The sequence below is a fragment of the Populus trichocarpa genome, chromosome 3, assembly GCF_000002775.5.
Source record: "Populus trichocarpa isolate Nisqually-1 chromosome 3, P.trichocarpa_v4.1, whole genome shotgun sequence".
NCBI lineage: Eukaryota > Viridiplantae > Streptophyta > Magnoliopsida > Malpighiales > Salicaceae > Populus > Populus trichocarpa.
The window spans coordinates 12,470,917-12,484,892 of record NC_037287.2 but is presented as its reverse complement, the minus strand read 5'-3'; the positions used below and the strand labels follow the sequence as shown (position 1 = coordinate 12,484,892).

General features: G+C 37.2%; 2 protein-coding genes and 1 pseudogene across 2 annotated transcripts; 1 reads left to right on the top strand and 2 right to left on the bottom strand.

The window, feature by feature from the left end:
• Positions 1-769: 769 nt before the first annotated feature.
• LOC18096991 (protein BASIC PENTACYSTEINE7-like) lies at positions 770-2,938 on the top strand (annotated as a pseudogene).
• Positions 2,939-3,543: 605 nt separating this feature from the next.
• LOC7465461 (phosphoribulokinase, chloroplastic) lies at positions 3,544-6,616 on the bottom strand. The gene is made up of 5 exons (XM_002303419.4): positions 5,805-6,616; positions 4,783-4,867; positions 4,602-4,686; positions 4,237-4,481; positions 3,544-4,025 (listed from the first exon to the last, which is right to left on the bottom strand). The coding sequence occupies exons 1-5, from the start codon at positions 6,353-6,355 to the stop codon at positions 3,774-3,776; spliced, it is 1,218 nt and encodes a 405-aa protein (XP_002303455.1). The 5' UTR covers positions 6,356-6,616; the 3' UTR covers positions 3,544-3,773.
• A 1,212-nt stretch (positions 6,617-7,828) lies between these two features.
• On the bottom strand, positions 7,829-13,752 carry LOC7465159 (secretory carrier-associated membrane protein 4). Its single transcript, XM_002303418.4, has 12 exons — positions 13,554-13,752; positions 12,734-12,844; positions 12,585-12,647; positions 12,320-12,353; positions 12,086-12,208; positions 10,385-10,447; positions 10,203-10,296; positions 9,812-9,857; positions 9,653-9,720; positions 9,448-9,496; positions 8,292-8,357; positions 7,829-8,113 (listed from the first exon to the last, which is right to left on the bottom strand). Exons 1-12 carry the CDS (start codon positions 13,614-13,616, stop codon positions 8,081-8,083), a joined length of 813 nt encoding a protein of 270 aa, XP_002303454.1. The 5' UTR covers positions 13,617-13,752; the 3' UTR covers positions 7,829-8,080.
• Between the last annotated feature and the right edge of the window lie 224 nt (positions 13,753-13,976).

Here is a 13,976-nt window from a genome sequence, read left to right as displayed (position 1 = left end):
TCACTTGTTTCACTTAGAAAGGTAGATACATGGCATTGCAATGAGGATTTATTGGATTCAGTTTCATAACTTAGCACCCTCACTTCCCTTGTGCTAGGATACTTGGATGAGGTGACATCCTTTCCGCATGGGATGCTGCAAAACCTTACTGCTCTTCAAAAATCACAAATTCTACACCTCACTTCCCTCCAGCGGCTGATATTAGTCAATTCCTTGAGCTGGCTGCTTTGCCAGATACTGTTGAACACATTATCTCCCTCAAGGATTTGTGCTTAGATGGGCTTGATAAGTTAAAAATCTTGCCATGGTTCACTTCAGTGCACTGCAGTATCTAAAAATAGTTGGCTGTCCCAGCTTGGCATCATTGCCAAAAGTCCTTAGGAAACCTGACATCACTACGAGCTTCAAAAATCTTCTGGGGTTGCCCAAAAGCTGACATCTCTTCCAAAAAGCATCAGGATCTCACCAACCTTAAATATTTGAGTATTTCATTCTGCCCTGACCTAATGAAACATGGTGAGAAGCAAACAGGAGAGGACTGGTGTACAAGAATTGGGTGGCCCACATTCAAGACCTTGATTTGCACTGCTAGCTATCATTATAGCTGTGACTTGTGGGTCATACTGTGACTGCAGCCTGCAGGGGTATATATGTCAAAGAACATTATTTTATTTATGTATTTATTTGGATAAAATTAGCATTTGTTTTATGGTAGAAAGATCGAATTCCTCGTGAGATTTTAATGCGCCATTTGCTAGTAAATGATGATTATGCACTTTCTTTTTTATTAAAAAAATATAAAAAAACCACGCAAGGCCTCGACCAGTCCATGCACCCAAGACCATTATTTTTTTTTGACGACAAATTTAAATGGTATTTTGTGAAATAAATATTTAGTCAAACGTTAAAATACTCTATGACACACTAGTACCGGAGGGAATATAAATAGAAACAAATGTTAACACATAAAATCATGCAAACATAATTTGCAAGGATGAAATTGAAAAGAAACTAAGTGCAATGACCAATCTGTACAATGTTAAATTTTCAGGGACCAAGAAAGGAAAAAATTGATTATGAACAGTTGGGTTAACATGTTAATGTGAGAAAACAAACAGTAAGGCAACAGCGAGTCTCGGTTTTCTTTGAGTCTACAGTGTTAGTGTCAGTGTTAAACAGTCTTCAAGTCAACTTTATGAGTAATCTGTTTTTCAGAGCTTGAACTCCACTGCATGGTGGCAACATTGCTCTTCCTTTTTAGGTACTGTACTTTATTTTCCTTTATGAAGTAATTTGGGGTTCGCATGATGTTTCTGTCTTGAAAATTCTTGCCTTGGGGTCACTATGGTGCATATCCTAATATTCTCTGTAGGAGCTTCAGTCAATGCGTTTTTCTCTGCTCATTCAGGAATATTGGGCTCCTTTGCTCATTCTGTTCTGTCTTTTCTAGCAGTGAACTTGTAAGTTATTTATGAAATTGAATCTGTTTTCGCATATGCTGTGATTTATTCTAGAAATGAGTAGGTATTTCTTTTTAGATTTTCATTGTAAAACATCACAGTGAAATAAGATTTGTGCGGTGCAATATATCCTCAGACTGTTCAGAATTCTGCACTTCCTACCGTACTAATTCCACATGCTTTTCCATAATTAGTTTGGCTGGTCTGGTTTAGAATTTTACTTGATGGTTTTGATGATGAGGGAATGAATTCTGGCCTGAATTAGCCAGCTTTTCTTGATGCTATTCTATTTGTTCCCTATCCTTCAGCAACATCTATGTATGGATTATAAGTGGAATTTGGGCTGACATAGATGTCAATTGCAGTTGAGCGCCGGGATTTTGATTTGCCCGAGCTACCTCCTGACGCACATGTGTTAATCCAGTGGTTATGAAGATGGGGACATACTCTTGAAACCATGTGATACCAGAAGCAAGCACAGCGGCATCAGTTTCACATTTTTCCTGGTTTTATCCCGGACGGTTCTTCTCTGCACCGAAAACAAATTCAGGTCCTGACAGAACTCAGAAGGATACACAACCAGGTGTTCCAGTTGCTTCCATCCGTTCAATATCTCCAGCTGAGCTAGCTAAGAGAAACAACTCACGAACTAAGCCCAGAAAGGCTAGGAAACAGAAGTCTGCTGACAAGAATTCTAATCAAATTCCACCCAAGGTTTTGGGGCCAAAGCAACCCGAGAAGAAATCTTCCAAGAAGACGAACGGAAAAATCAGACCTGAATCAAAACGTGAGGAAAAGAATCTTGATATCGATATTGGCAAAACAAAGTTCGATTTATCCGGGGTTCCTTCTCCATTTTGATCTTGTACAGGTATGCCAAGAGTTTGTTACAAATGGGGTGCTGGTGGATGGCAATCCTTGTGTTGCACGAATAGCATATCTGAGCACCCTCTTCCCATGAGTTCATTAGGCCTGGTGTTCGCATGGCTAAGAGGAAAATGAGCAATGGAGCATATGTGAAACTTATTCTGAAACTGTCAGCCGAAGGTTACGATCTTTCTCATCATCTTGACTTGAAGGACCACTGGGCTAGACATGGCACTAACAAGTTTGTTACAATCGAAAAGAGATCTGGAATGTTGGAAGCTAAATTGCCAGCATACCTAATTCCCAACCTTCCACGGGTAAGTCGTGGAGTGTTGTTATATCAAAAAGAGATCTTGATTTCCTCGACCTTTTCCTTTTGATCTGATATAATAAGCTAAACGCAAGATGGCGATGGAAGTGAATGTCATTTCTCTGCCTAATGATGTCATTTTCGTTTTATTTCCAACAACTCGTAACTTTACATGATAATTGAAGCCCATCCTACACCCTCGGTTTCCCAAAGAGATTTTGGCAGTGTCTTTAACTCCCTTCAAAATCTGCTAAATTGAATCTGACACAAGGGAAAACCGGTTTGGATAAGGCCTTTTGCTTCTCTTTGCTTGTGGGATCGAATTTGTTTGTTTCTCTTTTGCAACCCTTACATAAGAACATTAATGCTGTCCTTTCAGAGCTTCAAAGTAGAACATGCTTCTCGCCATAACTTATTTCATTAAGCTTTCTTTCCAGCTTAAAATGCTTCATAGTTACAAGAAAGGATTTGATGATTTGCTCTTTCACTTAATCTCCCTGAATAGGCAATCGTGTTAAAGGTGGCTCTGCATTCGATTGCTTCCCTACAGAAACGCAACAACGTATAAATGCTGTCTCTGAAAAGGCAATCATGCCCTACAGAGATTCGATTGTCGAATCTCAACCAAGAAGACTTTTTTTTACTGTCTTGGGAAATCAAACTAAATCAGTATACACACTCAAAAAGAGAAGGCCAATGTTACTTGCAAACTTTACGCCATGTCACTGGACTTCCTGTTCTCTTACATTTCCTTTGCACATTGAAGGGGAAAGATAAAAATCATGCATTTTAATTAGGCCATTCATGTTCCAAGAAGAAAATAGAGCACAAGCAAATCGCCAATGTTAGTGGCTAAATAGGTGATGCAAGAAGGAAAAAGTGGTGCAGGAACTTGAGAGAAAACAATGCCAAAAGGTTCTGATCTTCTATGAAGTTTCTGAAATGAATTTCATCTGTTTTTGATTCTCTATATTATACAGATCTCCATAGAAATATAACACCAAATAGATACAGAGTGTTCTCAACATCTCATTCTTATGAGGACCGACCTATCACTGAACTGAAGCACAAGAGGACGTTGAAAAAGAGAAACTCAAAGAGGGTTTTGAGAATGAGTGCCTTGTTCAATATGTAAATTAGGCTTTTGTGGCTTCAACTGGGGTTTTGGCCCTGCTGGCAACAATTTGCTCGAAGAGGTCTCTTATTTTCAATCCGACGATTGTTTGGAAGAGACCTGTTCCGTTGTTGCTGCCGGGGAAATCAGCATGCTTCAACATCTGCTGGGTGACTTCTCCATAGAACTTGGTAGAGATGTTACTTAGATGGCTTTCGACATAGATGAGCTCATCTAATCTGTCAAATTGCCCATCCATTTCCAGTACAGACACCTGAGAACGAACAAAACAAAACAGAGTATAAGTAACAAAAATATTAAACTGTAGAAATTGAGCTCATTGTTTTCTCAGACCAAAGAAAGAATCTATGGATCCCTTCCTGCATCATTATAACTAAAAAATCAATTCCGAAAGATTCTTACTTCTCCAGCATATTCTTAAACAGGTCAAATCTAAAGCATATTTAGAACTTTAGACCAGATACCTCATGGCCGTAGTAAGCGTCGGGCCCATAGGAGAATTTGATGCCAGGGTAAGAGCAGGTGAGCTTCCTACCACACGGGATCCATGAAATAGAAGAGCCTTCATCAAACAAGTAGACAGGGCTGAAAAATTCCACCCCTTCTTTCATGATCAGCTTAACTCTTAAAACCTTCCCCTCGTTGTCGTCCGGAATGAGTTGGGTTGGCAGCACTTCAATGACAGCATCAGCATATTGCTTTTGTGGATCTGCAAAGTGAGAAAAAAATTGAAATAATCATGCATTTGGATAGACATTTTAGGCTGATAAACAAGCAGATGTATATTAACAATTGGTAATATAATCTTTTACGAGTTTGAAGGAACTACCAATATAAGCATCAAAATCCGGCTTGCGTGCTTCAATACTAGCTTTAATGCTTTCAAGACTGTGTCCTCGCTCAGCCATATCCCTCTACAATCAGTACGACATCTTTAGCTCACAAGAAATGGATAAATGGTGGCCACTGATATAAAGAAGTTGGAAAGATGGATTTATAGAGGTAGTTACCTGAATTTTCCATGCAAATTTAACCTCGTTGCTAATGTCCAAGTAGATACTGAAGTCCAAGAGGTCCCTCACACGTTGGTCATACCTACATGTTTGTATAGATGGTGACAATCAGTCCAAGCTCTTGCAAACAGATCTTACTCAATAGATTGTAATATATTGCATCACTCTTTCCTGTGCACATTCTGGTTTTGTCTGGTATAATAGCCCTATATTGTTTTGGACGGATGAGCCCTTCATCGACAAAGACAGAAAGGTTAATAGTATTTGTTTTCTTTAAGGTTAGGTATCTTTTGGATCATTTTTCATAAGATTAAATCCCTCTTCAATTGAATCTTAAGCAAGTCATTCACGTACAACTTGATTCATTCATCTAAAAATTTATTTCACCATTCTCCCCTTGAATTCAATCTCTCTACAATAGTCTGCATACAAGGAGTGGGGCTATGGTGCAGGCCCAAGCTAGCTTGGGCAGTATAGAGTTCCAATTCCTCAGCGTTGTAATTAAGATAGAGGATCACTTAACATATACTATATCGAAATGAACAAACATAAATGATAAAACATATACTATCTCAGGATCAACGATCCATTTATCCTCAGATCACTTTGTTGAAAAAACAAAAATATCCTCAAAACATGTGGTATTCTTATTTTCTCCAGGTATGCTTTTTTGCTTGAAAAATTGATCCGTATTTAATATGTGATACATTGTGTCTTTATGCCTTCATGTATAAATATTATACGATACATTAAGTTTTCTGGAAAAAAATGATTAATTAATTACAGATGCAGAAAATAACAAATTCAGTTGATGGAATCCTCGGCTTCATTAAAAACTGGGGGGGGAAAGTGAAAGATGATTCCGAGATTTCACCAACACGTGTGTGGTAAAGAGGGAGTGAGGGAAAGAAAGAAAGACAGAGACAGACAGGCAGACAGAAAGAAAGACAGTTAAGCATATGCATTATCATAAAAAATACAAGTAAAGAAAGGAAATTCGAAGCTGTAGTCTTACTTACATTGGATGCAAACCTTCAATGACAAGAATCTTAGGAGGCTTAATAAGCTCAGGAGGATCCAAGAGACCTGTAACATGATTGTAAATTGGTTTCTCAACAGCAGTCCCATCTTTGATAGCCTTTACTTGCTCGTACATGAGATCAAAGTTGTTGGCTCTTGGATCAAGCGCAGTGACACCCTTCTCTTTCCTTCCAGTCCTATCAAGTGAGTGATAATCGTCTAAACATATTACAGTTGTAGTGTCGCTTATGAGTGTGTTCGAGTCAGGATTGCCACCTCTTGGTGGCTCTGCTGCACCTCCAAAAACACTTGTTAACCTCCTCATGAAGGTACTCTTACCACACCCAGAGTCTGCTGCTAGGCCAATCACAACAGTTTGTGTGTCAGCTGAGCAGGTTATCACAGCACTGCTAGCCCTCTTGGTTGTTTTCTTGTTAGTGCTATAGAACACCACATGTCTTTGGTTAAACCCCAAGTGGGTTTTTGTTGGGGTGGAGATTGAGCAAGTTGAATTGAGGGACTGCGTAGTGTATACCGTGCAAACTGCCATTTCCTTAGCTTGAGAGCGGAAGAGATGGTGGTGAGCTGAGTTCTGATCTTTTCAGCTAGTTTTGAAAGGGTGGCATGTAATGGATTTGTGGACGCTTTTCCTTTGATTATATCAAAGGAAAAGTTTGGAAAACAAATGAGTGGAGGAAAAGGTTGAAGAAAAGAAAAACAGATAGCAGTTTGTATGGGAAAGAAAAAACTGTTTTGGCTGGTGATGGGATGCTGACGTGTCTTGTTTATGTTTTTCTGTGACTACCCCTTGTTTTTGACAAAGCCGGAGGTAATACTAAGGCAGGGATAGAGGGGGACATGGACGGGAATAATTTAATGTCCATGAGTAAGATTGTCATTTGGAATTGTTTATAGTTCCGAAAACTATACCAGATATTTGTAGTCTACTGAACATGTTGATGAGGTGATGGCATTTGCGATAAACAAAGGCATGGAGAAGCTTGGTGGTCATTTCTTGCAGTTTGGATATTTGCCATGCCACGTGGCATCAGGGTGGTGGATGGTTGAAGATGAGGGTTTTGGGGTGTGGACTGGAGGAGATATGGAGCCAATACATAGCACGGAATTTAGTCTCGGAATGTACTTTTATGCCTGGAAGAGTGAGGCCGAGGGAAATAACAATAAAAGACGAAATATAGTTCTATTGTTATTGCTAGCAATGCTTCGGACCACATTCTTCAAAACACTCACTTGAAAAAGACGACAAGAAAATAAGGAAAAACTTCGAACTTTAACAGTCTCGAGTTCACTATTTCAAACGAATTTCTTTCGAACCCCCGAGGAAAATAGTAACTTTTTTAGCCGAGTCCCGAGAGCTTGTCAAGCTTCAGAGATTATTTTTCTGTGAATTAATTCATGAAAGATTACTGCGTAAATGCTTTTGTAGTTAACTATTACTATGTTGCTTCTTCCATGAGATACTGGAATCACATGTAGATTCTTGAACAACCTTGGAGCGGCTGCTTCCTCGTTTTTTAAACTAGTTTTTTTTTCAAATCTTGAAAAATAAAAAACATTATTTTAAAACACAACGCAACGCACTTTATCATAAACAATTAACGATCCCAGTCAATCAGAAGCAAAAACGAAGTTCTCATCCCTGTCGGCGGATCCGTGTTGCGACAACTGATACTTTTGTTGGAGGCTGGTTCATGACAGACCCAACTAAAATAAATGTCTAGAAACACACTGCAGGCGTGTGCTAAGCCCATTGGATGGATTATTTTAACTGCTGATTTCCCCAACAGGAACGCACAGGCAATATCCACGTCTCTTCTGACAACTTGCTCACTGGGCTTCAACGCAACTCACAACACCATGGGCTGCTATTCCCACTTTGCCATTCCGGCAATCCAGCCTTCCCGCAGCTAGCATACCATTATCAAAACAACCAACTAAAATGGAACCCTGTTTCAACTCATTCAGGAGGCACGCGCCCTGTAATTTCACTAGTGCTATTGGCTTATTTATCAAAACAAGAGACATTTCTTCTTTCCATATTGACGCTGAACACAATATATCAGTAATTTTTGGAATATAATGCTCCCTGGGTTTGGAATATGTTACTCACATATAAAAAAAAGAAAAAAAAAAAAAAGAAGAAGAAATGAACATATATATAATGATAGAAAGAGGAATCTACCAAACCACCCAGAGAAGTGAGAAGCAGCAACACTTGAAAAACTGTATCCGAGTTCCAACCCTACATTATCTCTCACTTGTTCCCCCTGAAGTACATATAGATTTTCTGCAGAGGGAGAAAAGGAGAGCAGGAATCCAAGGTCACAAAAAAAAAGAAAACGATATAGAAAAGGGGTATGGTTGCTTTAAATCCAACTCTCAGCACATGCGGGACAAATATTCTACTGGGGCTGGGGAGATAACAGTAAACAAATGCTGACTTTAGTAAAGATGAAGAATCTTACCTGAAGGACCCACAAGCTGAGAAGTGACTCTAAGCAAAACAGGCCAAACCCTACTAAGTAGAAAATCTGCACAGAAGAGCATTATTTCAAGACAGTGTTTTGACACTTGTGAATGGAAGAATGAAAACAATCTGATATCATATCAGAAACAAAATATATCATACACCATGACTGGATCATCTCCATGCATATCATGTCTTGATGATCTTTAAGGAAAGATCATAGGATGCAAAATATATTAAGAAGAAGAAAAACACAACAGTTAATTAGGTATAATCCATCATTTGCCTCCAATACCTATACCACTGGTAATTGATTACACCAATACAAGATCATAACTTTTTACACTGCTTCCTGGAATTACTTCCACATAAGAGTTGATGCTTTTAAGCATTTATCACAGCGCAGTAACACATCCTTAGTTCTTTGGCACTTTAGGAAGGAAAACACCTTCAATTGCTTCTCTCATAATTCATTTTACCTTAGATATATGCCCATTTAACATCACATACTCAAGGGGGAGTATCAATGCATCATCCATCCATCCATCCATCCATCCATCTCTTCTACTTCAGTCATTTAAGGTTAATAGGTAAAAACCAAAAGGGCCTAGAACTTCTAAAAAATTACCCATGAGAGAAGTTGAACCAGATCAGCTAGCTCTCAGGTAAAAATTACTATAAATACTGACAACCAAGGATGGAGAAATAAGAGAACTAAGCCAATTTGCAATTTCTCCAATCCATAAGGAGGCCCCAAGGGACTTGGTGCACAAACAGGTAATTTTTAACTATTGAAGCATCCCTTCTTCAACACCTGATTGGCATTCTTGTAAAAATTAGACAAAAAATTCTATTAAGATGCTTTAGCTTCTCAAGACATAAACACAGCACTCTGTCAAATATATGGAGAAGGATGGTAAATTTACTGAAATGATAAATTAAAAGTGTCATAAATATTTTGAGGGTCAGGAATCATAATAGTGGAAAGAGAAATTCTATCACACACTTGTCGTGTTGTGGGCTAAAGAGATTATGTACGAGCAAAATTTGACATTCCAGAAGACAAAGTGCCTCCCAATACTCGGAAATGTTCATGGCGAGTTGTTTGTAAAACAAATAAAATAAATGAGAGATGCCAAGACTGTTGAACTTACCCCAACCAACACATGGTCAGAGAAGACATCAACTGCTGGAAGGATGCCCCTGCAATTGATAACAATGTTCAAAGCTTAGCATTCAGAACAAAAGTTGTGATATCAAAATCAATATTGTAAGAAAGCTCGTCAATTTAAATTTTATATTCTAAACTAAGTGTGATAGCATGGCATGAAATCAAATTTGAGAACTACAAGAACTTACGTCAAAGACTTCCCATGGAAGACAATTGGAGGAGCAATAGCAGCAAATATACAGAAACCAATATGAATCTGGGCACCAAATTCATAAATCAGTTGGTTTAAAAAAATACAATAATTACAATGATGAATTATATAGTCATGGTTGGTAGTTGAAACTAACCAGGTAGAACACGAAAAACCAGCTAAACTTCAATGCGCTATCCGTCCTGCAAGTTTAAAAACAAAGGAACATTTTAACAACCATGAGAACACCAATCCCTTAATCTTTAGTTCAATTATACATGAAGCAACCATGTGTTTACTTACCACCAGTACACTGTTGTAATCAATGTAGAAAATTTTGATGTTTTGACTCAGTTAAACTCAAGAGTTCACTTTAAGAATTAAGTGGATAATTACTCAAGTTTTCAGCTTATAGTAAGTTTGCAATTCTGTTTTCTCCTCAAATACAAAAACAGATTTAAAAAGTTGGTTTGGCAGCCATGAGCGCCTTATCCAAATTCTGGAAAGCTTCAAATCAAATAAATATGAAGGCATTAACAAATACTTGCCTCATTGCTCGATAGAGAGGTCTGTACCATAAGACATATGAAAGTGGACATCCCATCAGCGCATAGATTATGGCAAGGAAAAAGATTTTGACACCTGCATACCATGAATCGTGGGAGATAACTCAAATTGCATTACAGCTCTTAGACAAATTGTTGCTAATGTGATTAGGAGAAGAGCTTACCTCCGCCTCTAATCCAACACACTGTCACAGCAATTACATTGAAGACAAGACAAAGGACAATACCTGAAATCAGGGCACCCAAAGAAGATTAAGATTTGCTGCTTAATAGTAAGTGAGAAACTCATAAAAGAAAAACAAGAATTTAGCGGTAAGTTTGCATAGAAAAAGAAATGGTACAAGTAATTTTCACTAGAGTTGTATCCATTTCCTTGATATAAAATGACAAATCATAATAAATAGATTTGAAGATAAGAAGAGCAGAAGATACAGAAACAGGAAAAGCAGCCCATATTTGCATAGAAAAAGAAATGACACGGGTAATTTTCATTATTAAATTTAACTTGAGGTAAAGACTGAATTATATGTTCACATGAAAAACTGGTTAAATCCACGATCACAGATAGAATAAGTTAGTGAACCATTACCGAAATATTTATTGCAAAGGAAGGAGATCAACCAAGAATCTGAATTTAAACATTAAACCTTCACCAAAACATTTCACAGAGTCCTCCCACACCTTTCTAATTGACATCTATAACAATTTATCCCCAATTTATGGTTTCCCAGAGAAAAAAAATCTAATACAGGATTGTGCTAACAATATTCTGCATGAAAACACAGTAAAGAAAATTTTGACAAAGGTGCTGCAGAAGCATTGTACCAAGTAAGTCTATAATGGAGCAAAGACAAGTAGGAAAACAAGATATGGAAGCACAAAGATAAATGGGAGATCTAGAAAGATACTATGAATCCTCTAATATCAATGGTGCAGGTTGACAATAAAGCTCCAGGTGATAAAGTGACTTGCTTGATTTTAGTGTTAGGTTAGAACACATTGAAACAGTAAGGGACTACAATAGACTAATTCAAGTGAAGAAATCAATTGATCTAAACTAAGACCCAAAATCCAATCACAAAAACTTCTTAAGCTAAACTGCTTCATTTGATTTTCGTAATCATATTTAGTTTCTCGTCTTCAGATTTAGCAGCTACTCATAAAACATCTTGTGATTCTATATACAAAATGTTCTAACAAGCGCAGCAACTATATTTAAGAATGATTTTAGGTGCATAACTCCACATTATAATATTTAAAAACAAACCCAGCACTAAAACTTCAAAAGGTGCTCCTCCCAATCTCATCCATGAAATTGAAATCCCCAGTTCATCTTTCTATCTATAAACATTAAAGTTATTTCAGTAAACAATAGCACTGTTTGAAGGGCAAAGCAACAGGGTAGGGACGTGTTCTCATGCATAACCGTAGAGACTAGGTTTCCTCATCCACAAACCCCCGAGGCAAAGCAAGTCTTTAAAACTGAAATGGAAGGTTAAAGAACTACAAGGTAGGGAAAGTAAAGCAGGAAATCAAGGACTCTGCACAAAGGACAAAAAGAGAGACGGAGAAAGGCAGTTGGTGTTAATCAAATGCTATATGAGAAATGCACCAATGCTTCTACAGAATACAGTCCCTAATATTATGAATTTGCTTGCCATTCCATTACATTAGAATAGAAAATCTGTGGTGTAACTTGGCTGAAGAACCAAATGCTGACCTACCCTAGAGTCAACTGAAAACAATATCTCTGTTGGTTTGAATAGCATCAAAAGTTACTTGGACTCAAAGAAGAAAGCATGCGATCAAATTTGCAACATAGGAAATTTCAAAAAAAAGATTGATAACACAAAACGATCTCCTACCTAACCAACTGGCAAAAGCCAAATACTGTATCCTTTGGGCATGGATAGGTATTTCATTTGCTATATCATGATGGATGATAGGGAAAAAAGGTGGCCAATTTTTATCATTCGGGGTAATGCCAGCTGAAATACCATGTAAAATGGAAAAGAAAAATTGAGTTAGCAATAAACATTCTACAAATCCATAAATATACGATTTTAGAAGCAAAAAAATTTGTAGGTTGTAGTCCTTGCTTTTAGCAACAGCATCTTCCCTCCTTTTGATTTCCTGATGATGAAAAAGTCATGAGTAAAACCTCTGACCGAGCTTAAAATCAATGTATACTATTTCTTACTATATGAGACATGAATAAAAGCAGGTTTAGAAAAATAAGCAACTCAAAATCAGTTAGGAATCCATGCTCAATTATACACGATAGGAAGCCATGTTTTAGAATAACATAAACCAAGTACTGCACTTGCATATAGAAGTATTTAACCATGGGATGAAAAAGATAACCTTTTCCCTCCTTTTAAGATCTGCTTCCCAAGATGCGAGGTCTTTCCCCTTTTTCTTTGAATCCTGCACATTCAATACAGAAATCATACAGTTCAAAAATCAGCCAACTCAAGTGTACTTGTAAGCAGGGAAACCACAAATTTCATTACATTCATTGTATCAAGTGGAATGTCAACTGTTGCATCATTGTGCCCAAATCCCATAGCTTCATGTCCCAAAGGAGGAATGCGTGCCTTTGATGCCGGAGCAACCGCGCCCTTCTGTAAAAACCCCAAGCAAGTAACACCATGAACCACAATAAACCAAATTGGCAGGAAAAAAATATAAATTAAAAGAAAGATAATGGCATCATACACTAATTTTTTTTCAGAACCAGTTCCATGATCCAAAATTTAACCAGGGTTGAACTTCAGCTAATTTCAAAATCTGAAAGCTTGCGAGTGCATATTTGACTACTTTAACAGAACCCAGTTAACAATTGATGGTCAAACCAGGGTTGACTAGTCTTTGACTAAGCCTGACTTCACCCATGTTGCAACAATTGGGCCCCATAACTTGCCTACTTCCTAACCTATTATTCTCATCAAATAAGTTTTACTCTACTCGCAATTTAGTCAACAATTAGTCCACTCTGATAACAATTTAACATTCACAACCGACCAGCAATCACACCAAGGCTTTCTTTTTCAATTAAGCAAAAAACATTAAATGTTCGATTACACAGTTCAGTGTATAACATAATTTAAAATTGAAAAATAAATAAATAAATCGAACAAAATGTGTACTTGCTCCCTTCCATCATTTAAACAAAGAAAAGTTTTCATATCAGATCCAGACAAATAAACAAGAATTGCCCAAACTACCCTCGCATAAATCGAAATATAGCAAAACTAAACCACTTAAAAACGAGGAGGAAGTAGATCTGGAAAGGGGCCGAAACGAGAAAACAAGGAAAGGAAGGAAAATTACCGAGAAGGGATTCACTTCTTCTTCTTCATCGAATGGGTTAGGGTCGCTGTTGTATCGGCTCATATTTCTTGACCTCTTTCAGATCCCTAATTTGCCAAACAGGACGTTTGATTTTTGGAGAGAGAAAGTGGCTTTGCGTGTGTTTTTTCTGAGAGAAAAACACACTCGCTGTTCAGAAATATAGTGGTGTTCAGAACTTCAGATGCTTCTTAAAAAGTGATAAACACACTTTCGTTATTTTTCTTTTATTTTATTTTCGTTTTCTTTTTAAAATAATATAAGTTATTTTTTAAAGTATTTTTATTTAAAATATATAAAAATTATTTTTTTTTATTTTAAAAAATTATTTTTAACATCAATACATTAAAAAAAAATTTTAAATACTAAAAACAAATTAATTTTAAAAAACAAATTCAAAAAATC